General features: G+C 38.1%; 2 protein-coding genes across 4 annotated transcripts; both read left to right on the plus strand.

Moving 5' to 3' along the window:
- The first annotated feature begins 1,594 nt into the window (after positions 1–1,594).
- On the plus strand, positions 1,595–20,449 carry emp2 (epithelial membrane protein 2). Of its 2 annotated transcripts, none has more exons than XM_033971872.2 (5): positions 1,595–1,777; positions 15,496–15,646; positions 15,774–15,882; positions 16,632–16,772; positions 18,502–20,449. In XM_033971872.2, exons 2-5 carry the CDS (start codon positions 15,569–15,571, stop codon positions 18,669–18,671), a joined length of 498 nt encoding a protein of 165 aa, XP_033827763.1. In that variant the 5' UTR covers positions 1,595–1,777; positions 15,496–15,568; the 3' UTR covers positions 18,672–20,449. The 2 variants fall into 2 exon arrangements, with proteins under 2 accessions (XP_033827763.1, XP_055079369.1); XM_055223394.1 differs by lacking the exon at positions 1,595–1,777 and adding an exon at positions 14,209–14,231.
- Positions 20,450–21,703: 1,254 nt separating this feature from the next.
- Positions 21,704–26,287, plus strand: LOC117374653 (activating transcription factor 7-interacting protein 1-like). 2 transcript variants are annotated; one of them, XM_033970830.2, is made up of 12 exons: positions 21,704–21,777; positions 21,992–22,114; positions 22,315–22,449; positions 22,523–22,579; positions 22,658–22,695; positions 22,762–22,802; positions 22,909–22,949; positions 23,433–23,478; positions 23,567–23,643; positions 23,756–23,908; positions 24,420–24,610; positions 25,586–26,287. In XM_033970830.2, exons 2-12 carry the CDS (start codon positions 22,040–22,042, stop codon positions 25,788–25,790), a joined length of 1,059 nt encoding a protein of 352 aa, XP_033826721.2. In that variant the 5' UTR covers positions 21,704–21,777; positions 21,992–22,039; the 3' UTR covers positions 25,791–26,287. The 2 variants fall into 2 exon arrangements, with proteins under 2 accessions (XP_033826721.2, XP_055079367.1); XM_055223392.1 differs by having other exon boundaries at positions 21,710–21,777; positions 22,039–22,114.
- The last annotated feature ends 89 nt before the right edge of the window (positions 26,288–26,376 follow it).

Consider the following 26,376-nt stretch of genomic DNA (forward strand, 5'->3'; position numbering starts at 1 on the left):
ACTAAACAAGGACTAAACCAGGACTAAACCAGGACTAAACAAGGACTAAACCAGGACTAAACAAGGACTAAACCAGGACTAAACAAGGATTAAACCAGGACTAAACCAGGATTAAACATGGGGAATCAACGTTTCTACGTTGACAAAATTTAAATCCCGGCTCAGACAGTTCTGTTTAGTTGTGACTCAAAGGGTTTTATTCTTCTACTTTTCTTTTAATGTTCATTTTGTTTGTATTGTTATTTTAATGTCTTTCTTATTTTGTAAAGCCCTTTGAGTTTTTTGCGTACAAATTGTGCTATACAAATAAACTTGCTTTTACTTTTTAGACTTTTGGTTTGGGATAACCTCTAGTTCTGGTTTTTGATGTGGTTTATGACCAAGTTTTCCATTATTTTCCATTACAGAATCAGCTCAGAGAAATGGGGAAGAGTGGAGCCGTGTGTCAAAGAACTGCCCATGAGTCAGATTGTCTCTTATTTTTATTATATAATCTTTATTTCAACAAACAGATTAATGCAATCTGTACAATTTGAGTCTAAGATTGAGTCAAACAAATGAAAGATTAACGCTCGAAATGAAGTGTCAGAAAAGGAATTGAAAGAAAATAAGGCTAAAGTTGGAGTAAAACACGTCAGTCAAGGTCTTTGTGGCAGAACTGTAGTTAATGAGTGTTGTATTTACAAAGTATTAGGTTGTTCCAATGTGATTTCAGACCAGATCACATAAATATAAGGTTCACTCTATTGTCTCCATAGGAAAATTTGTCCTCAGCGTTTGACCCACACTTCAATGTCACTATAACAACCTGGAGAAACATGCAAACGCCGCACAGACCTGGGACTGAAACCCGGAAGCGGCGAATCTCCCAACATTACTCAATAAGCGAGTGGATATTGCCTCCTCTTTGACACTACACACCCCCGGGCACTACACATGTCGGTTTACCCAAGAAAAGAATGTGCTCTGAAGAAGACTCAAGAAGAATAACAGGTGGCCATGACAGAAAATGAGACCGGGTCAAAAAAGCAGACATTTGCAAACACGCAGACATCTCACTCATTCCAAACGGGAGAAATATCCGTCGCACGTCCTGCAGCGCAAATAAAAAGGAGTCGGACTTCCCTGGAGACTGTATTTAGGAAGGGAAAACAAATAAAGGAGTCAAGAGTCGTGCAAATATGGGTCTGTTCCTTTATGGCAGCTTTTTAGGCCACTCTTTGTAATTGACATCACAATTTGGAACAGAGTGTTTTCAGTTTGAGAGAAAAACTCAAGTCTAAATATGCAGGATTTGTGTGTTAAACTTGTGTGAATGAAACAAAAACAAACAAAACTCGGGTATGTTCTTGATGAGGAAGCAATATTAGAGCATAAATATGGGCCCTTTATTTTCAGATTAAAGCTTCTTCACGGTTACTTTTATAGACTCTGTTCCCGCCTAAAACGAGCACTCGTATAAACTGCTGTCAGCGAGCTTCTCAAATATCACCATACACATAACACATGGATGAAGGCCCGTATCCTCTCTGCGCTCCCAGCCACGCCTCTTTCCAAACCCCTACACCTCCCTTTCTCCTCCTCTTTCCTCTTTGTCGCTCTGCCTCCACCGCGCGCTCACCACCCGGGCAACTTCCTAACTTTTTTTTTTTTTTTTTTTTTGGCACAAGACTGAGGTAGAGTGAGTGTAGTTTTATCACTTTCCTTGGCATTATATTCATCTTTCAACAATACTCTTCGCAAGATTTGTCCTGGTTTTCTCCTCGGTCTGAACTTGGTGAGTATCCTTCCTTTTTGGCACTGGTTTGCATATGTTTGAATATTCCTCATGCCGACGTTTTACGCACAATACATTTGCTATTTTTGTGTTACTACATTATATTTGTGCACTAGTTTGAGCCATAAACTTTATTATTAGTTATTATTTTTGCTGTGGTTCGCTTTTACGCACAGCGCCTCCGGGTTTTACGCCCAACACAGTTCCCTCGCCTCTGGTTTTACGCACAACACAGCCTCGCCTCCGGGTTTTACGCACAGTAGAGTTCCCTCGCCTCTGGTTTTACGCACAACACAGTTCCCTCGCCTCTGGTTTTACGCACAACACAGTTCCCTCGCCTCTGGTTTTACTCACAACACAGCCTCGCATCCGGGTTTTACGCACAACACAGTCCCCTCGCCTCTGGGTTTACGCACAGCACTTGTGGGTTTTACGCACAGCACAGTACCCTCACCTCTTGGTTTTACGCACAGCACAGTACCCTCACCTCTTGGTTTTACGCACAGCACAGTCTCGCCTCTGGTTTTACGCACAGCTTAGTCCCCTCGCCTCTTGGTTTTACGCACATTACGCACGCTGCTGGTCCAGGTTGAGCCGATGGAAATGAAAGGGGCGTTGTCAGGCTCCGCGCGTGTGAAGTGTCTTAGTACAGTCAGGAAATATATTTGCTCTGTTGAGAGGAAACCCAGAGCTGTTTGCTTTTACGAAGGATGGACACAGGAAATTCGTTCCTAAAATTCTTGTGGCGCGTACACCTGAGCCTCTGTGCGCCGCAGAGCAAACTCAGAGCTCAATTTCCTCCAAGTTCATTGTTTTTTTTCTTACGAGTTCATTAGATTCATTTTTAATTATCACCTCGTAAAATGTTTGACAGGATTAAACTGGTTCAGATCAGCTGCCAAAAGAAAAGAGCTCACAGCAAACACATGATGTAATGATGTAATGACACGTGCACAGGCCCACAAAGTACAACTACTACTACTACTACTACTACTACTGCTACTGCTGTTACTACTACTACTACTGCTACTGCTGTTACTACTACTACTACTGCTACTGCTGTTACTACTACTACTACTGCTACTGCTACTGCTACTGCTACTACTACTACTACTACTACTGCTACTACTACTACTACTACTACTACTACTACTACTACTGCCACTGCTACTACTGCTACTGCTACTACTACTACTACTACTACTACTACTACTACTACTACTGCTGTTACTACTACTACTACTACTACTGCTACTGCTACTGCTGCTACTACTACTACTACTACTACTACTACTGCTACTGCTACTACTGCTACTACTGCTACTACTGCTACTACTACTGCTACTACTACTACTACTACTACTACTACTGCTACTACTACTGCTACTACTACTACTACTACTACTGCTACTACTACTACTACTACTACTACTACTACTACTGCTACTACTGCTACTACTACTGCTACTGCTACTACTACTAGTACTACTTCTACTGTTACTACTACTACTTCCTACTACTATTACTACCTACTACTACTACTACTACTGCTGCTGCTGCTGCTGCTACTATTACTTTCATACTATTACTTCTGGTACTCCTACTTCATACTACTACCTACTACTACTACTACTACTACTACTACTACTACTACTACTACTACTACTTTCATACTACTACTACTTCATACTACTACTACTACTACTACTACTACTACTACTACTGCTGCTGCTGCTGTTACTACTACTACTTTCATAATATTACTTCTGGTACTCCTACTTCATACTAGTACCTACCATTAGGCTACTTTACTCATACTCATACTACTGCTTCACTCATACTACTACCTACTACTACTACCAGGCTATTTTACTACTTCTACTACTACTTTCACACTACTACTACTACTACTACTACTACTACTACTACTACTACTACTACTATTACTACTTTCATATTACTACTGCTACTACTACTACTTTCATATTACTACTGCTAGTACTACTACTTTCATATTACTACTACTACTCCTACTACTTCTAGACCTACTGAAATACACAGTTATCTCTGTCCTACTTGAAATTACATTATAAATATATTAATTTGTCCAAAATGTTCCGTAAAATACTGGGAAACTGCAACTAGACCCCAAAACTCTGATAAATAACTCAGCATAACAAAAGTACTATAACTGCTGATACACAATACACACTCTGATAAGTTATTTTTATTTCCGTGGTGTTGTTTTGTTCGTACTGTCGTTGTGATTTGACATTATTCTCCATTAGTGCACAGAGGTGGAATTCTGCACCTCGACATGAAGCGTCTCAAACTGTGGGTGGCACCAGACAAACACCATGTGCCACTGTAAAACTCCATCTAAACAAATTACTGCAGTAAAACTTTAAAGTACCTCAAATTTAGTAGTGTTACTGAAACGTGATCGACCATAAATCACTGATAAACAGATGTAAAAGTGTCAAACGAGAGACGATCAAACGGACGTCTAAAAATCCAGATGTTTTGATTTATATTTACATCTGTGATTGTGTGACATCTCCAAATACTTACATACGCAAAGACGTGTCTGTAGTACTGTCTAAAAATGAGTATTCTGAGGTTATTGTATATTGGAAATGACTGTTCCAGATTATATAAGATAAAATAGTTTGGACTCATGACGCAAACGCTATTGTTGATTCACAAAGTATAGTAATTGAGTTTGAATACAAGCTGCCACGTGCAATTCTTGAACTTCTAATTTAGATAATAACAAATAGTTCACAAATTTTAGGGATGCCTGCGTGATTATATGGGAAAAAATGTGACTTTTCTGTCGGTAAAATACATAAAACATTAAAAAAAACATGTTTATGGATGTCTATGTACAGATAGTCCAACTAAATTAACAAATATCCATAATTTTTGTACACAGTCACGGTTTTGCTTAGTCTACTTTATTTTTTTGCCCCACTCTATAGTTTATACAATTTAGATTTTTGTCATTTTGTGGTTTATTCTTTGAAAATACAGTGATCAGTACAGTCAATAATTCAGATTTATACTTTAAATAAGACTTGAAATACAACATTAGGTCTGTATGACGATGTAATGCGATGTTATTTAGGTTATATTTGTAGGATTACTCAAGTTTGCCGTAAAAAATACTTATTATGATCAATTTGGCCAGTTCAGCTGAATGCCTGAGGGCCATTAAAAATTGGTCTGAGGGCCACATTTTGCCCCTGGGCCTTAGTTTGGACATCCCTGATCTAATGTTTTCTCGTTACAATTTCACTAACATCAAAATGATAAATCAGATGTTACTTAGTTTTTCCAAATACTTTATACTCTCACTTGAGCAGCTACTGTCTGATCACTATTTTGTACTTCTACTAGTAATATTATTTTGAAGTAATTGTACTGCGTTGAATTTTTGGCTGATTATTGTTTGGTTGATTTGTCATTTCTTTGCGTTTGGTGAGTGGTAACTGACCATAATGTTGAATACACATTTTGTCGTACAGTAATTAATGGAAACACAAGGAGAATTTGTAATAATATACAGAGTTTTTTTTCCCAATTTGGCGACATCTAGTGGTGATTGAGAAAATGCCACACTTGATAATTGTCAAAGAAGAAGACAAAAAGTTGTAATTATTCATTTTTGCCCGGTTTTAATTCAGTACATGTATGCCAGTTATAGAAATTAAACAAATATGAATCATTTAAATCAGCAAATTGTTCAAATATTTCGAAGTTTCACTGCAATTCCGCAACACAAACAAGACTTACAACCATGTACTTCGACGTGTCTCCTTTACGAAACAGGAGTTGGACAGACATGGTGCCCAGATCCAAGGCCTAGTTAAGTCTGCGGCTTAGTGTTTTAAAAAGAAAAGAAAAAAAAGACATTAAAGTCAGCATTTTCCACCAGTGAAGCGGTCGCACACACGTACACATTTAGCCTGAGTACGAGCCCCCAGCCTCCCATTACAGGGCTGAATGGAGAGCAGGAATGAGCGCGTTACAGGCCGCTGTCTTCTCCGTTCTACTCTGCATGTCGTGTGTTTTGTGACGTTTCTTGGATGTAAACTTAATTGTTGACGTAGTTCTGATGTGCAGGACAATGCAGCTCTGTTAATATGTCGCTATAAATGATCAAAATCACAATCTGAACAGGCAGTTAGCGCATTACAAAAGCCGCGATGTATGACGTACAGTGGTCCCTCGTTTATCACGGGAGTCACGTTCTAGAAATAACCCGCAATAGACGAACAATTTACAGTTATTCTATATGTTTTTTTGCTGTAAAACCCCACACCACACACTTTATACACTTTTCTCACACAGGCGTTAACATTTTCTCACATTTCTCTCTCGTTTAAACTCTCTCAAAGTTCAAACCTTCGTAGGCGTCTTTGTCCGTGCAGAACGTTTCATCGACATTGTGGGTTTTGTCGGTGGAGAAAACGAATTGCAAACGTACAGCACTTCAGAGTCACACTGTGATCCAACGTTTATGTAAATTTGTCTGAACACATTCTGTACTGGACAGGAGACACGGCACGGAGGAGACTGATGGACAATGGTCTACAGTCCAACAGCCAATCAGGACGCACGACACAATGGTCTACAGTCCAACAGCCAATCAGGACGCACGACACAATGGTCTACAGTCCAACAGCCAATCAGGGCGCAGGACACAACGCACGATCAGACTATGTAATAAAGCATGTAAAACTGTACTAAAAAATTCCGTCAAACAGCGACACCGCGAAAAGTGAACTGCGATGTAGTGAGGAACAACTGTATTTGGATCATATATTTGATATGTTCTGTATGTAAAATGTAGAAAGTAGTAAGCATAAAGTAAAAAAAAAACATTGAAGGTGTCCAAACCTTTGACTGTAGTGCACATCACAGACAGAACACTGAAAAGTATCTGAACAAAAGACATGGCCCATGATCCTTTGCTTTGCTGCGGCCCAAATGAAGATTTTATTGTTAGAAATACTAAGATTCGTCCTTGAGATGAAAGTAGAGCAGTACAGTCTCTTAGCCAATCAGGACGCAGAACACAATATATGCTCATACTCTGCAAAAAACATATAAAACTGCACTAAAAACCTGCGAAAAAGTGAACCGTGACATAGCGACGGGCAACTGTACCATAATTTCATACACAAACAAAATATTCTGTCTTATTCTACATAAAAAAGCTGTTTAAATCTGCACAAACTTGTTCTTAAATGTGACTCTTTTACTAGTTTCTCAGTTCAGGTTTCAGTCTTTTTGTCAGTTCCTCTGCACAAATTAAACCGTATCCTCTTATTAAAAAAAACATACACAAAATGTTCTTGTAAGAAATATTGCAGTGAGTTGTTTTTCTCAAATAGTTCAGCTCTAGTACCTCGATCAAACAAAAGCCACGTTAAATTATAAAGACTTCAACTATAAACTCTGTACAACTAAACTTTTACTTGTACTTTGAGACCGGGCAGGCAAAAGTGTTTTCTTCAAAAGCAAGTCATATACAAATACCCCCACACCCATTTAAGTGCTATATTTGTTTAATACCTCCGTGTTGATTGATGGTTTTCACATGTTTCCAGCGCGGGGTAATTGCTGCAGCGTATGACACTTGGCAGCTGCGCCCATAATGCGTGTATTAAGTCTGATGAGGCGTGACATGTGTGAAATATCCCCGTTGTGCATACCAGCGCTAACCTGAGCGTACACGGCAAGACTGTGTGCGCGCATCAGCTGTTACCCGGGGTCAAAGGTCAATGCCATGGTTTTCACATGCTGCCATTGTCGTGGAGAGGATTCCCAAGGCGTTGAATTTAGAGCTCGGAAGGAAATATACAGACGGAATATTAACCTCTCTTTTAGGATTTTATTTGCAAAATCTATTAAGTGCTTGAATTTTGTGTAAAAAAATGAGAAACAATTGTGCAGCAAAAATGAACAATGTGTCTGATTTGTGCTGCTGACAGGTGCAGGAGACATATAAATAAAAATAAAAAATAAAAAAATAAAAAAATAAATTAATTAAAATACAATAAAAATACAATAAAAAAAATAAAAAAATAAAGAAAAAATAAAAATAAATCAATATTCTAAACTCTTAGAAATATTCAAAATTGAACATATTCTTGTTGCTGTTCTTCTAAGTATTTGCACTGTGGCCTAAACAACCCAAAATGTGTTGTCCACAGAAGAGGACACCAGGTCTCAGGAGGTTAAAAATGTGTTGTGTTATTGCCTTACCTGGAATCTCCATGGAAAACAACCGAGTGAGGTTCTCAAAAGTATCAAAAATCAGATAATCATATATATTTAAACTGGTATCGAAACTAGATACGAATTTGAGCAGGTTTCAACACTAAAAAGTCACACTGACAGGACAGAAATCAACAAATATAAGACACATAGACGAGTATACGCCAATGGACCACCAGGGAACCTACCTGGACACTGAGGGATTACACAGATATAAGACATGATGATAATATACACCGCCTGGCCAAAAGAAAGGTCACACACTCTAATATTTGGTTGTTCCGCCTTCTCCAACGTCACAGATTTATTTCCATCCAGTGTTGCATTAATGTTTCACCTGTTGCATTGATGCTGGTCGAGTCTGACGCTGCTCAAAGCTTCTCCAGCTCATCCCAAAGATTCTCAATGGGGTTAAGGTCTGGACTCTGTGGTGGACAATCCATGTGTGAAAATGATGCCTCTGTCTCTCCCTCTCTTTCTGTTTCTCCCTCTCTCTGCTTCTCTTTCTCTCTCTGCCTCCCTCTCTCTCTCCCTCTCTGCTTCTCTCACTCTCTCTCTCCCTCCCCCTCTCTCTTTCTCTATCTGTCTCTCTCTGTGCATCTGTCTCTCTGCCTCTGTTTCTCCCTCTTTCTCTCTCTCTCTTTCTCTCTCTCCCCATCTCTGCTTTTATTTCTCCCTCTCCCTCTCTCTCCCCCCTCCCTCTCTCTCTCTGTGCATCTCTCTCTCTCTGCCTCTGTTTCCCCTCTCTCTCTGCTTTCTCTCTCTCTCCCTGTTTCTCTCTCTCCCCCTCTCTGCTTCTATTTCTCTCTCTTCTTTTCTCTCCCTCTCTCTTCCTCCCCTCTTTCTCTCTCTGTGTCACTCTCTCTCTGCCTCTGTTTCTCCCTCTCTCTCTCTCTGCTTTCTCTCTCTCTTTCTCCCCCTCCCTCTCTCTCTTTGTCTCGCTCTGCTTCTCTTTCTCTCTCCCTCTCAGCCTCCCTTTCTCTCCCTTCTCCTCCCTCTCTCTCTCTCTCTCCCTCTCTCTGTGTTCATACTCCTGATCCACTCTTTCAGTTTAATCCTGATGAATCGTGGCATTTTCATCTTGGAATATTCCCAAAAATCCACTGCTGTAATAACCTGGTCATTCAGTATATTCAGGTGTCAGCTGACCTCACTCTGCTGAACCTCGATCGGACCAACTGCAGCAACACCAACAGATTTGCTCAGTTAAATCCCGGTGGTCGTATTGAGTATCAAGTCTTTTCCTTAGTAACGAAATCCGGTTTGAAGTTTTAGTGTCAAGATCACACGACAGCAAAGTGACACCACCAGGACAAGCATTTTCAGCAATAAAAACACCTGCAAATGAATAATAATAACTAATACTGTGGAACTTTCCAGACAGAGCAATAACATCTCCATGGAGACCTGAATTAAAACATGAATGGGCACATCTATTTAGAAAATCAGTGAAATTGGCCGCTTTATACAACATTTATTCTATAATTTTTGGTATTTCATGTGGATATACAACAAATTTAATCTAACTTTACAATGGACAGTGAGCGGCATGAAGTGAGGGTGAAGAGCAGGGACTAGGAGAGACATTCAGTGTGCTGTCCAAGCTGGGGATCGTGCACGTCTTGATACTTAACAGCCTATGTAAATATATTTTCCACCGTATTGTTGCAACTTTGCTTGGAAGATGAATAATTTCTGCAGGAATGACTCAAATAAACATAAAATCCACAGTTTCAATACATCCATTATTCCTGCTACTAGTTTTACAAAACCTACATGTTTTTGCGGTTCGCTAAAAATCCCTAATGTCCGCTGTGGGATTTTCCCACTGACCACAACATCTGCTAAAGTTCTGGCAGCACCAACGTCGTAGAGCCCGACTCAGCGCTCACACATGGGAACTGGGGAAAAGTGTCGTATGGAAAATGCACTTGTATCACAATGGTGTTTTTTTAAGATTACAAGACAACCGGGGTTTTGGCGAGTGGTGTTTTTTTTTCTTTTTAGATTATAAATACTCCAGTTCTTTCCAAACTTTAAGAGGGGGTATTACACTTCAATGAGGTATTAGTGGTTAACACATATTTAGATCATTGTGTTGCCATTTATTGTTTCGAAAATGTCTTTTAACAACAAAATAACAACATATCCAAGTGTTTAATTCATTTCAGATTAGATTTGGCTGTGTATTATTTTGTATCCTGCTCTTGTATGGTTATAAAAATGGGTGACGTTCGTTTGTGGGTTGAATATTGGACAGGAGGGTTCAAAAATGGCCCGGGAGAGATCACTAAATTACTCAAACACGCATAGATGACATATAAAACCTCTACTGGCATGTTTTTAATGAGGAAACAGCATTATAACGGGGCAGAAAGCTCCAAAAAGTCAAAATTTTGCGTAATACCCCTCTGGAAATGTACCGTAATTTTCTAACTATAAGCCGCTACTTTTTTTTCGAAGCTTTGAACCCTCCAGCTTATACAACAGTGCGGCAAAGTTATAGATTTTCACTGGCTGATGGCCACCGGGGGGCGCTCTCTAGCAGTAAACGCAAACGTGAGACAGACGTGGGTAAAGATTATGCGCTGAAGAATACGCTAGTTTTGATTTTGAACTGTCATTTTCTGCGTCTTTTAAGATAAAGGCAATGGATCTGGCGTCAAAGAAGGAAATAGATCCACCGCACATAAGTTTGGCATCAAAGAATCAATGGTGTGACAAAATCTAAAAGCAGATGGCTCGTGTTGGTGCTGTTTTATTTTCTAAACCTGTAGTATGTTTATCGTGTGTTCATGTTGTGTTGGTTGGTGCCAATTTTCAGGGACAGTTTGAAAAAAAAACCCAAAAAATCTCAGTGCACCGTCTTTTTGTGTAAATATCTCGTGTTACAACATATTTGTAACATGCGACTTATATATGTACAACATTTATTTTATTTTCTAATTTAGTGGGTACGGCTTATATTCAGGTGCAAATAATCCAAAATTTACTGTACTTAAAATGCACTGTCAGAAATGTGGAGTTTCCCAGTTTTTGTGTGAAGTTTTGTACTGTTTTACTAAAATTTGGTCTTGTAAAAGTAAATCAACATAAAAAAAAACTATCAGTTATCAACCACAACAAGGCAAATACTGGATATCAGACCATCCCGTTCAGAAATGGCGACTGAATCTTGGCGTAAACTGTCAAATATGTGTCTCTATATTTGATTTTAGTCCCGTGTTTGTGTTCCTTCCCTCCCTCCGCTCCCGACCCGGCTTTAGCCCGTCTTTGCCCCCCGGTCCTGTGCTCTTCCTCTGGGTTGGCAGGAGCAGACACAATGAGAACCAGCTGTGTGTGTGTTTATCTACATGTCTGACAGATTACGGGCTGCCTCCTGCTCTGAAAACTGATGCAGGCTGGAGCCAAATCAAAGATGCATTGTGTAACTGTTTCTGGTATTCGTGAAGAATCTTATCTATGGCGTTTATTTGATTACACGTGTTTTTATTGCTGAAAACAAACATGAATTTTTACTGTGAGTGCGTCTCTTGTCCACAGATCCAAGCTGCAGTTGTTGTAGTCGTGCAACCTGCTTTTTTTTTTGCGTAAAGATAGAAGTTTAAGGCTGTGTTGTGGATCATTTTAGACATAGCAGCATGTATGAAGATGAAGCAAGTGTCAGAAATGTTACATAGTGATTTAAAATTTGCTGTTAGAGATTCTGAAGTCATATTTTTTTTATTTGGCTTCTGTTTTTAGCGAAGTTATGTTGGCATTGTGCGTTTGTTTTAAGGCAGGGGTATCGAACTCATTTTCACAGATGGCCACATCAACAAAATGGGCCAGATGTAACTAACTGTAAAATAAATGTCACTAAACGTAACTAAATTTAATGTAAAATAAATTGAATCTTGTTAATTAACCGTTTCTATATTTACTACTTATTCAAGTTACAAATATTGCATATGGATTTGCATAGATATGAAAAAATGGCTGTTTAACTGTGTATCTAATGATAATCTGACATTTTAAAACAGTCAGACCTTTTAATTTACTTTGTCGCGGGCCACATAAAATGACGTGGCGGGCCGCATTTTGCCCACGGGCCTTGAGTTTGACACGTGTTTTAAGTGTACATTACTTTAAAATATCGGTAACTTCATCATAATGTTATTTTTTCAACTTACTACACCGACATTTAACACAATCGTACGTTCTTGCCCCATTTCTCCTCCACATCTGTGTCCAAACTGTACACAACCCTGGATCTACCTTCTCTTTCATTGTAGATGTAATTATAGTTTACATCCCCCTAGATCCAAAGTCTATAACTGACTTTGATGCCCCCAGCCCCCCAGACCACATGTCCTCTTACACTAACCGTGGCCTGTTTCCTGTCTGCAGACGTGTTTTTACATGGGCTGCGTGTTAGCGGAGGGGGGTAAAAAGCTTTTCTCTCTCTCTCTTTGTTTATAGGTTTCTATACGTCCCAGTCTCCAGTTCACATCTGCTGCCGCTGTGACGTGACGCGCTCTGCCTCTGTCATTTTTGTACAATCTGAGACTATAAGCAAAAACAAACAGTGGATTTGTGGCATCGTAATGTTGCAGATGTTGTAGTAGTAGTTGTTTTTGTGCAGGCTCATTGTAAATCCTGGTTTATACACAGTCCTGTGTGGGGGGCCGGCGCAGTATTATCTCATCTTATCTCTTTAACTTCAGGGAAAAGTCTTGATTCTTTATTCCTCATGGCACAAAAAGAACATGACCTTCATGACTGTATGTTTTTTGGGGACCTGTGTATGCGCTGATTGTAGCTAAATCCTAGTTTTGACCTGGCGTGAATCTTATTTAGTGTCAACGTTGTTCTGTTTTATATTGATTTTATATTGATTATGACCCGAGCTCTTGCAAGACTTTATTTGCTTGAACACATACATTTTGTGTAAAAAACAAAATGAGAAACAATTGTGCCTCTAGGAACAATGTGTCTCATTTCTGCTGCTGACAGGTGCAGGAAGACATATGCCTTTAAATAAAAAAATAAAAAATAAATAAATAAAATAAAAATAAAAATAAAAATAAAAATAAAAATAAAAATAAAAATAAAAATAAAATAAAATAAAACAAATAAAATACAATAAAACAAATTAAATTAAAAATAAATAAATAAAAATATTCTAAACTCTTAGAAATATTAAAAATTGAACATGTTCTTGTTGCTGTTCTTTTAAAAATTTGCACTTTGGCCTAATCAACCCAAAATGTGTTGTCCACAGATGAGGACACCAGGTCTCAGGAGGTTAACGAGTTGCAAAAAGTTAGATCGTTTATTTTAATTTACTTTAAAATGCCTCAAGACCCTCTCCCATGCCCAAAAAAAACAAAGTCACATCAGAAAGGTGGATCTGATGAGCCAAACAGAACAAAAATATGCAGCACTGGACCAACCTCGTACAGCGTGGTAGAAGCTGGTGCCGACATCACTAACCTCAAACCGAAAACGTCCCCAAACGAACCTTATCAAACAAAAGACGAAAACAGGACAGCCGCTCCCACCGGGTCAAACACAAAAGAGCTAACTACAGCTACTGCAGCCTCGCCCTCCACACCTGGGGCACGACGACGAGCACGCGCCCCAGGTGTGGAGGGCGAGGCGGTAACGCAGTGAGCACGAGCAAAAACGCAAAAGAGCACCCCATGGATAGACGACCTATTTATACGGCGACCAGCCACGCCCCAAAACAAGAATAAATATAAAATACATGTAACATAATGGGGCAAAGGGGCGTCAACACGTGACAACTTCAATGAAAACTGGTGCAAAACTTACACTGGTGATGGTAAGAGTAGTAGTAGTAGTATTAATAGTAGTAGTAGTATTAGTAAAAGTAGCATGCTGTAATGGGAATTTGGTCTAATTTATAAGGTAAAGGTTGGATTATCCTTTTTTAGACACTAGATACAAAGAGAAAAAGTCATTTTCTTCACAAGAACAAGTGTCGCTAGAGCATCCTCTCAGGTGATTTTGTGCTGGTCTTGGTCAGAACGACTTTTGCTGGAGGATTTTACCCGTTGAACTTGTTTTATTTTGATGGAGGAAGAGGAAACCTTCACAAACACAGAGAGAAACATAAAAACTTTGCGTAGAAAGACCTGGGACTTGAACCTGGGACCTTCCTGCTGTGAGTGTGAGCGTTAGTCACTGTGTCACTTCTCTTTAAATACCAATTCTATTTATATTTACCAATTCTATTTTCAAATTGTAGCGCATTTGCTGTGTGTACCAAAGAGGAAACTGTACTGAAGTCATACAGTTTACGCCCGATCGTTTAGGAGAAGTTGTGCAACGCTGACTTTTATTTCTTATTCTGAAGTTCACTCCCGTTATAGTTTGAACAGAAACATTTTGGAGCATTTTCCTGCGTGTTTAAGTCCTCCCAGCTCTTTAGTTTATTTAAACAAACCTCCTACACCGTGCGATTGTGCGTACAGACATAACATAAGCGTTTGTGTGCGTTTACTGTCATCCGTGGGACAAATATTTCTGTAACTGTGATTTGCTAATTGGTGACAGATGTCGGTGCTTCTGAGCTCCGTGTCGCAAAATACTATGTGCCATCGTTAAATTATACAGAGTGAGCGATGAGAATAGTGATTACTTTGTGTGTTTTGTCCCTATAAAGTAACAACAGAAGGAAAAAAACATAAGTGTGAGGAGCTTGTCACAAAACTGTACGCACAATATTAACATAAACATTTATATTATATTAAAATATTCAACAGTCAAGGTGAACGTCGCTTTTGTCATCCTGTTTTTATGAAAAGTACCAACTGAGTCAAACCAGGACTAAACTGGACTAAAATGACTAAACTACAAAGATTTGCTAAACACACATCATCCAGTTTGTCGGTATACGCCATATTTTTATTTATTTAACTCTATGTATTAATATAACTTAATAAAATTGTAGTTTTAGGAGGTTAATATTTATCATGTTTACTTTTTTTGTAGTAGTAGTGGAACTTTTTTGTCATTTTTCTGTACCAATGTAAGATTTAAGGCCCGTGTGTCAAACTCAAGGCCCGGGGGCCAAATGCGGCCCGCCATGTCATTTTATGCGGCCCACGACAAGGTAAATTTAAATATATGACTGTTTTAAAATGTCAGTTTATCAGGAGTTACACAGTTACACAGACATTTTTTTTAATATCTTTGCAAATTTGAGATGAACCTTTTTGCTGATGTGGAACTTTTGTTTATTTTTGGGGATAATCCTGCTCTAGGTTTATTGTGACAGCAGCAAAATAACTTAAAATTTGGCTAAAATCTGGCTTTAAGAAAATCATTATGTTTTTTTTTTTTTTCCATGTCACACAATCCTAAAGCAAATTACTTGTTGTTGTAAATAAAAATCTGAACATTTTGTGTATTTTGTGTCTTCACAGGTTTTCATCAGACCACACAAAACTCCCAGATTGTTGCTTTAAAGAAACTTCCGGTCCAAAGTCTCGCTCCACGATGCTGATCATCTTATTCCTCATCATCCTCTTCCATGTGGCTGCAGCTGCTCTGCTCTTTGTGGCCACGATCTACAACGTGAGCTGCACAAACACACTTCAGGATTATTATTATTATTATTATTATTATTATTATTATTATTATTATTATTATTATTATTATTATTATTATTATTATGTGAGTGATGGTGTGGCTTCTTCTGTAGGCGTGGTGGGTGGTGACACCTACTGGCCTCGATGTGATCTACACCGACCTGTGGTACTCCTGCAACAGCACGTGTATCCCAGTGGAGAACAGCCACACGAGTAGTGCAGGTACAGACACACACGGCACACGACACATGACACACAACACACGACACATGACACACGACACATGACACACGGCACACGACACACAACACACGGCACAAGACACACGGCACACGACACACGACACAAGACACACGACACACGACACAAGACACACGACACACGACACAGCACATAACACACGACACAAGACACACGGCACAAGACACACGACACACGACACATGACACAAGACACACGGCACAAGACACACGGCACACGACACACGGCACACGACACACGGCACACGGCACAAGACACACGGCACACGACACACGGCACACGACACACGGCACACGACACACGGCACAAGACACACGGCACACGACACACGACACAAGACACACGGCACAAGACACACGACACACGACACACGACACAAGACACACGGCACAAGACACACGGCACACGACACACGGCACACGACACACGGCACACGACACACGGCACAAGACACACGGCACACGGCACAAATGACTTTTAATTGTGGAACTGTTGTAATATGCCACAAATGTTGTGCACCTTTATTATTAAAAAACAACAAAATAAAACCTCCATGCATCTTCATCTTATATTTCCAGCTAATATTTATTATTATATTTAATAAAACAATTATCCTTCAAAAATCAACAAAAGAAAGAAAACAAGTGTTAAAGTGTAAATATTTTCCATGGTTTTATTCATTCTGACTCCGTTTCCTCTCCTCCCTTCAGCCTTTCTGCAGACGGTCCAGGCCACCATGATCCTGGCCACCATCTTGTGCTGCGTCAGCTTCTTCGTCTTCATCCTGCAGCTCTTCCGACTCAAACAGGGAGAGAGATTTGTTTTCACTGCTATAATCCAGCTCCTGGCCTGTAAGTCACACAAACGTCTGTCGACTTTTTACAAAAACTGTGTCATCTCACTGCTCAAAACGATGGAATAAAGGCGAGTGGAGGAAAAGAGAACCATAAAACATATTCAACCATTTACTGACATCAGATTTAAACGCTTTTAAGCCTTTATAACAAATAATTAGCTACAGTTTTTAATTTCCAGGGTAGAAATTTCAGTCAGTTTGCTTTTCTATTACAAAGGAGGGACAAATACTATTTTCAAGCCACAAAATTGTTTAATTATACACGTTATATATGCGAACATTTGTCTATTATTTTAAATTATTCATGGGGTTGCTTGTCCTCCACTAAGAAGGTTTGTCTCACTGAGTTCAGAAAAACAACTTGAGTCACTAGGGCGCCCTCTAGAGGAGAGTGCAGCAGAACAAAATGTAGGACGTCTTCCGCTAAATCGTCTTTTGTTGTTGTTGCTGTGAGTCAGTGGAGTAAAATGAGATTATAACATGCACAAATTTTCCAAAGTTTGCACATGTGATAAAAAAATGGCGAATATTAAAGCAAGTTTGCACCGATTAGTGAATGTGTGTGAAAAAAAAGAGGATTTGTATATTGAGTGATTGTGTGTGTGTGAACTGAATGTTTTTAGAAATGTCGTATTTGAGGGGTGAGATGTGTTGTGTTAGATGTATGTACCATATTTTTACAGCTCTTTCCTCCACCTCCACCAAACTGTGACTCACTAAACATCAGTCTGTCCAGGGACGACACGTGGAAATGATTTTTGCTTTAACCTGGGACCAAACATCTTTACTGTTTTTTTAAGGTCTATGTAATGTTGGTCTTTGTAATGTAATGTGTCTCTGTACAAATAAAAACATACCAATATCTGTAGAAATAAAAAAAGAAAAAAAAGAAAAAAAGAAAAATAAAAAACAAAAAAATAAAATAAGAAAAATAAATAGAATGAATGAATAAATAAAAAAATAAATAAAATAAAAATAAAAAATAATAAAAAATATAATAAAATAAAATTCAATAAGAAAAATAAAAAAATAAAATAAAATAAAAAATAAAATAAAAATATAATAAAATATAATAAAATAAAATAAAATAGTGCCAACAGCATTTCTGTACTCATGTGCCCAGTAAAACCTAAAAAAAAATTGGTTTTGCCTCCATCAAAAATGCTCGCTGTGTGTTATAATCTATTTAAAAAAGAACAACAAATAATGCAAAATACAGTCGATATCAGTGAGTTTATATTTACCAAAGCCTCTTGATTTTTCATATTTTAGGATACAGTAAATGGAACCTGTGTTGTCAGAGCTTTAACCTGCAGATAGAGACACATACAAGTCTTTCTCATTCTCAGTTTAAGGACAGGCCTCATGTTAAAGCTCAGAACCTCCAGAATTCACTCACTGAGCTGCAACGGCTGCACTAGCACTGATTTATGATTGTTCTGCAGGTGCTGGGGTTTAGATGTGATGATTCAGATCAGAGCGAGGCATTTTAGGTTTAAACCAACTGGATTTTAACATTGAAACTGGCGGCACAAATGAGAAACTGATCTTCTTGAGAACCAGAACACCAAATTACAACATAAACAATGTCCAATCATGTTCAGTTTTTTGTTTTAGATTAAGACTAAATCAACATGACATATATTTGGTGTAAAGGGTGCACATGAATCACTCCTTATTTACTTATCTCCTGTCATAAACACCTTTTCCTTTCCCTCCTCCAGGTTTGTGTGTAATGATCGGCGCTTCCGTCTACACCGCCCAAAAGGAGAGCTTCCATGTCCCGAGTCTCCGGGACGGTTCCTACGGCGCGTCCTTCATCCTGGCCTGGGTGGCGTTCCCGATGACCCTTCTGAGCGGCCTCATGTATCTAGTACTGAGGAAACGCAAATAGAACGATACAAACGCAACATAACACACGTAGGAATACTTACAAGTCTTTCTTTAGCTTTTGAATTGTGAGTCAGGATTCTGCTGGTGCACTGCTGTCGCTGACGTAAACAAACTCGGCCTTGAATAACTGAATATTGCATAAGAACTTGCTATGAAATTGTTCAAATGTGTCACTGTTGTTATCAAATTTAATGTAATAGGATCGTTCAAAATGAAGTAGAGCTGCAAGATTAATCAAAATGAAATCTAACCGAAATCGCAGTTTGAATGGACGCGATTTTTAGCAAGTCTCAAACTGCAAATACGGGATTTTTTTTACATTTCTGTGAATACTCTGCACGTTTAACTGGGCGATTGATGTGTCAGAGGAGAAGCACTTGATCTAAAAACTCCCGTACACTGTCTCACACAACGTGGCGTTTCGGTCGCTCTGATGGTCCCGATGCCCGTGTGAATAAAAATGAATCAAAAGAGTGAGACAGTGTGCGGGACTTTCAGATCAAGAGTTTTCTAAGCACCAAAATTTCCTCCACAAACAACAAAATATCCCAGTTTATTCTGCATAAAAATGGCTAACGCTATAGTTTAGATTTGTGTAGTTTATGTAGTTGTCAGTTATGTCAGTTTTGCTAATATTAGAACATAAGCTTATCTGAAAAATCGCCAAATTTCACACCTCTAAAATGAAATCCATCGATAGTCGCAATCAATTCCACACTGTAATCTTATTCCTTTATTATTCATTTCTTGTTTTGTTACATCCGTCTCTGCATATTTGAACTTTTTTCTAATCTTTTCTTACCTGGCAACCTCAGCATTCTCACTTCTCCATAGGTATTAACATTTAAAAACTCAATAATTTATCTAACTTCAACTATTCTCCTGCCATTTCTCCTCATCTTTTCTTAAAACTCCAATATAATCCGGTTTTAGCCCAGTTTAGTCCTGATATAGACTCGGTTTGGTCCTGTTTTAGCCCTGGGTTTGATGTGTTTGTGCAAGTGTGAACGCAGCCTAATTCAGCTACTGTTTTAGCCTCATTTAAACTGTTCCAACCTGCCAGCTGAGGGCGCACTGAGTCAGTTTCCTCTGCGCTTTAATACCTCCACATATCCATTAATTATTTTTACTAATTAAAATACCATATCCATCATTTTAACGCCATTATTTCCAAACATGGCTCCTCATTTTTTTAGTCTTCAAATAACATTTTTCAGGTAATTTTGTTTTATTTTGGTCGTTTATTCCAATGCACTGACCCAAAAATCACCTGTACGACATCTATCGTTCATTATGTTACAAATTACCTCTTGCAATATTCTCACAATTGCAAAACATTTAAAGAACCAAATTTTGTGAAGTCATTTGTAAATATTTGCTGTGTCTGTATCGTTTAGATGAATGTCGTTCTCTTTAGTTGTAGTTGTGGCTTTATTTGTAGAATTTGAACTTTCTTGTTACTGACTTTTGTGGGTTATTTTTGTTATTTTTGTTATTTTATTTTTTTTAAATGATGCCAAAGACACTGTGGCTTTTGGGACAACAACATTGAAACATGCAATTTGAAGTGACCTTTGAAGGAACATTGTTGTGTAACACCGAATCTGTTTGACCACTGTATTTTCATGTGATGGTGCAAGAAAAAAGTATTTTGGTCTCACTTGAAGTAGATGATAACATTGCAAAGGTAATATTTTCTAACTAATGACATTTTGTAGCATAATGCTGTGGGTTGTTGCATTGTTGACAATAGTTTTATGTAAAAATAAACTTCATTTGAAAACATTTTTATATTATTTTGTTCACATATAACACAAAACTCAAAATGTATGTCTGTTTATTTAGTTTTCATTAATGAGTTACTTTGATATTTAATAAATGACCTTACACATAACAAGGCCTAAGTCACGTAGTAATAACTGCTGAGGAGATTTCAGTGGATTTCATAATAAAAACTCATCCAAATGTTGCATAATAATGATTAGCAATAACACATGAAGGCTACAAACACTGATAATTGTGGTATAAACTTGTAGCAAAACATCCAACTCATGGTTATATACAGCCCTCAACGTGTCCAATGAAAGAAGCCCAGTTTATTTCTATACACTTTTTTCATTAACCTTTTAAAGCTGTAATATGGAACTCTTTTTTTTTGTGCCAAAAAATAGACTAAAATGAAAGCTTTTTTGTTTTTGTTTGTTTGTTTGTTTTTTTACACAACTCTGACTCTCTGACTCTTATTTTGCCTGAAATATGGACTTCTCTTTGTTTATGTGGAAATGTTGTTCCTTTGGCTATAATATTCCACAATTATGGCATAATAATAATAATAACAATAACAAAAACAATAATAATAAAATAAAAATAATAAATAAAAAAATAATAATATAATAACAATAAAAATAACAATAATAATAACAACAACAACAACAACAACAATAATAATAATAATAATAATAATAATAATATTAATATTAATAATAATAATAATAATAATAATAATAATAATAACAATAACAATAACAATAATAATAATAATAATAATACATTTAATTTATAATGTACTCGTCATTCCATAGAATCTTGGAGTGCTACAATAAAACAAGAACTTTAAACTAATACTAAATTGTTAAATGCTAAAAAATAAAATAAAATAAAATAAACAATAAGCTTTTCTAAATAAAAAAAAGTCTTTAGATTAGCTTTAAAAAAGTTTCCAGACAGTTATCACCTTCATGACCGAACACTGACAAGAAATTAGAACAAGACAAGACAAGAATTAGTAATAAACCTGAAACAGAGCCCAGTTTGAAGATTTCTCCCTCCAGACCTGAGGGGGGCGCTGATGCTCTTCTCCTCCAGACCTGAGGGGGGCGCTGATGCTCTTCTCCTCCAGACCTGAGGGGGGCGCTGATGCTCTTCTCCTCCAGACCTGAGGGGGGCGCTGATGCTCTTCTCCTCCAGACCTGAGGGGGGCGCTGATGCTCTTCTCCTCCAGACCTGAGGGGGGCGCTGATGCTTTTCTCCTCCAGACCTGAGAGGAGAAACATCAAAACATCAAAACATCATCGTCCTGCTGCATGTTTCCACTTTTGTTCTGTCAGGTACATTTCTACATCTGTGTTTTAATAACCGCCATTTGCTTCAATTAAATTACAACTGTTTAATAATCACGCGCCGTTTGCTTCAGTAACAAGTCAGAAGGTTCAGTTAAAAGCATGTATTTTACTATAACATCATCATTATTTTACTTTTCACCGGGATTTAGCCCCAATCAAGCTATTAGCAGCACAGTACTTTAGTCTTTATTCTCTACAGATGGTGATGCAGTGTCTGGTTTGTAAATGCATTTGTTGAACTGTCAGAATGAAGAGTTTCCTCAGCTCCAGATCCACTTCTGCTGCCTCCAATCAACAGAAAATACGACTCTCCAAACGAGAAGTACTTTCTTTTTGCTCTTCTGTATTAACATTTGAGACGTGTGTGCTTTTAGATCTGTCATAAATGCAGGACTCTCTACTCTTGCTTATATTTTCTATAATCTTGCATACACTAGAGATTTCTGCACGTCTTGAGAATGTTCTTTCACTGTTATTTGTTTGTAGATAATTGTCCAAACATGTGTATATTTATGTCCACAGCTAGAACAGTTGGTTGAACAGGAGGTTGCCAGTGCAGTGAAAAAGAAGGAGAACAGTCTGGATGCACTGATAGAAAATATTCAACAACAACTGGATCAGGGAATGAACTATGAGTCCTCCATCAAAACACTGCAGGTGAATACTGTCTGATATATGAGCTACTGACTTTTTAATAGTGTGTGTTTATATTTATATTGATTTCTTCCAGATGCAAATGATGACAGTAGCTCAAAGAGCAGAACGGGCTCTCGCACATATAGCACAGGTATTTTAAGCTTTATGTTTAAACAGCACAATTAAAATCCACATGAAATATCTCTTAAACAGAATTTTTCTCTTTTAGAATCCAACACCTCCTCTTGGTGATACGAGTATGGTCCAGTAAGTAAAATATATTCTTTACAACTGTTATAAACTGTTCCTGTTTTAAAATATTGAATTATTCAGGTCATCTTTAACAACGGACAGCATTAAAGCAGAACCACAACGTAAGTGCTTCACATGTATGTGTGTATATGTATATTATATTATTTATGTAAAATATATATGGTACTGAGTTGTAAGTAGTTGAAGTTATTCAATTGTCTTTGATAGACCTGGACAGTGTGGAAGTCTCCAGTGTCTGTGAGTTTATGGTAGGTTTTTTTTCATCTTTAGACAAAGCTTCTAAATGAGTTCTGTTTTTTGCCTCTTGTTGTTGTTGTGCTCCATGGCCCAGTGCACACTAGATTTGGTTGTATTTACTTCACTGTTGGTTCAGTCGCACTGTAATTATTGTCCCCAAACACCATGAGTCCCGTGAGTGGAGCTCAGCTGATTGATGAGTTTCAAAACAGAGCCCTGTGGAGACACCTGCAGAGAAGTGTGCTCTGGGTCATAAACAAACACACACACACAGACACACACAGACACACACAGACGCAAACACACACAGGCACAGGCAGACGGCTTTACTGTGCAGACAAAAGATTACTGAGATTAACATGATCTGATTCATCTTCAGATGTAGGTTTTGTCTTCTCTGCAGCACACACTCATTAGAGTGAATGCTGCAGACTTAAGGAGTGTGTGGTAAACATGGTCAGACTGAGGCCTTAGTTTTTGGTATTTTTTTTAAGGAAAGGACAAAGAAACAGTTTGAGCATCTTCATGCAGAAAATGCAGGTAACTAAGTATACTGCAAACAACTTATTTTGAGTCAAAATGAAACCTACTAAAGTAAGTAGAAATGTCTGTGATTTGTGGATTACAGCTTTGAAAGCAGCTTTTGAAGATATCAGAGAGCGGACAACTCCATCTCCTACAATCAACACCCGGCAACCAAATGGGGTAAGATATTCACTTTTAACCAGTGGACACTTCACACAGGTTCTCTGAAATCGCAGAGTTGGTCCATTTACGATGACGAGCTCTCTTGATCAAATATAATGTTTTTATTCAGGTGTTTGAGGTATTGGCAAAACTTATCAAAAAGGAACCAGAGGAGCATCCAGAAGACCCCTGCTCTTCAACCCCAGCCTCATTGAAGAGGATGAATGAGGAATCCTGCTCTCCTGAAGTGGGCAGGCATCCCAAGAGGATCAAGATTGAGCCGGTGAGACAAGCACATTACTCACTGCTGGTAAGATTTACTCTTACCAGTAATACTTAGTCTGTGACCCTCATATATTTAACTCGGGTGCTTTCTCCTGATCGTCCTTGAGATGGTTCTACACCTTCATTGGAGTCCAGCTGTGTTTGATTAAACTGATTGGACTTTATTAGGCCACACACCTGTCTATATAAGACCTTAAGTGAACCGCACAGTGCACAGTGCAGGTCAGAGCAAAGAATCATGAGGTCAAAGGAAGTGCCTGAAGAGCTCAGAGACAGAACTGTGATAAGACACAGGCCAAGGTCACAAAAAGAGCACAGTGTGTTTTTCTGTCAATATGGGGAATTGTGCGTACATTAATGAGGGAAAAATTAACTTTAATTATTTTAAATGGCTGCAATATAACAAAGAATGAAAAAATAAGGGGGTCTGAATACTTTCTGTACATACTGTATATAATAATAACTTGGATTACAAATATAATTCATTTGTTTAATTTTTCTTGTCACAGAAGGAGGTGCCATACCCTCCTCTACCTGTGCTCCCCTTCCCCTCCTCTTTACCTCCAGAGGCCGCTACGTACAGCATCCCCCCCAGACTAAAGGTGGATTTAGCCCTGATCAAAAACCCCACCCCTCAGCTGTCTCTGGTCTGGACCCTGGAGGAGGACGAGCCCAATGTCCCGCCCATGGACACCTACAGGTACAGACAAAAAATAAAGTTTGTTTGTCCAGACTCAGGCTTTCCATCATATTATACTGCAGTAGTACAGAAAACTCGATTCAGATGAAAGTAACTCCCAGTAAAGCCAGTAATGATAACTTCAAATGCATTTATGTTTAATTGTATTCATCCGTATGTTTAAATGAGACCTATTATGCAAAAATAGTTACTTTTAAAAGCCTTGAACCATTATATAGTAGTTAGTTCTAGATGTTTCCCCGTTATTGCTCCAGTCAACCCCCGTTTTACCACCACCGGTATGCGCCGCTGTACTTATTTCGTTCTCCAATTTTATTTTATCTTCTCAACCGGCCCTACATTTTGGCTCTCGATAACACCGTGCTTTGTTGACATCTGTATCCATTGGGCTTTGCATTTTCCAACCCAGATGTCAGCTGACTTTGTTGTAGATCAAATGTTGAAAATTACCTGAATGCATGATCTTTTTGTTTTATTACTTTACTCTTAACCTTGTGTTGAATACTGTGTGTTACAACATTGAGGTGAACTTGTTTCTCTGCGACACATGTTTATTTTAAGTCGTCTACACTGGTATCTGCTACTTCGGTTACATGATACGGTTCTTCATTTTCAAGTTGACAAAAGGCCTTGTAATACATCTTTTCAGTGACTGCAAACATCTGATAGCGACGTATTCTACCTCTCTGTGAACAGTTAACGATATGTCCATTTATGACCTTGTACGGACACTATGTAAGTTTAGCTACTTGGTCTCGAATCTCTTCCTTCACAATTACTTTATCCACGGGCATTATAGATTATGAAAAAACTCAGAATATGTCATGATTAAACCGTATCTTAAAACTTAATATTGCTGGCATCAAATTCTAATAAAAAATAATTTAGCATTTCAAATAATTCAACACAAATTTTCAAATACTGCAAACCACATTAGCAAGGATGTACATAAGTTTTCAGTTTTTCTCTTTCCAGCATATACACCTCTACAGAAGTAGCTGTTGGCAGTGGTGTGTTCGACGTGTGGGAGAAGTTAGGAGAGCGTCCGGCGGAGCCCCTCCCCATGTTCTTCTCATACATCAAATTCAAACCCGGTCACAAGATCTGTGTGTCTGTGATCGGCAAAGACGTGTTTGGACGCTATGGACCTCACAGCAAAGTGGCCTGTGTGTATTTATGATGATGTGAAATTTGAAATGCTCGCTAATAGGATTCTTCATAATGAATTTTTAATTATTATTATTATGTGAATGTTTTTTAATGTCAATAAAAACATGTTTTTAGTGTATACAAATACACCTCACCTACTAATGTTTAGGAAATACATTGCTGCTAAAACACTAAGTGAAAGTTTTTGTTCATTTCAATATCAATCCTTGAAACAATTGTTGTAGTTTGGGCTTTTTAGGTACCAATATGAAATGTGACCTTGGTACAGCTGGTATGGCCATGGATTTTAATTTCAAAAGTCACTGATCTGCTCTCTCTATGAAATAAACACTACTGTCTCCAATACTTGGTTTATATACTATACTTGCAGCCAAATGGGATGAATGGGTGTTTAATAGTGCAGATGACCCACATTTTTCACATTTTATTATTGGATGTAAATTATATGTTCATGTATTAATCTTTATGGAAATATGTTCTCTAAGTAAATAAAGTCATATCTGATTTAACTGTTTTTTTTTCTTGCATACAATATTGCTCAGATTGCAGTATTTAAGTGTTTAAGAAGTTTACTCCTTTAATTCATAAACGCGGAA

The sequence above is a fragment of the Periophthalmus magnuspinnatus genome, chromosome 8 (assembly GCF_009829125.3).
Source record: "Periophthalmus magnuspinnatus isolate fPerMag1 chromosome 8, fPerMag1.2.pri, whole genome shotgun sequence".
NCBI lineage: Eukaryota > Metazoa > Chordata > Actinopteri > Gobiiformes > Gobiidae > Periophthalmus > Periophthalmus magnuspinnatus.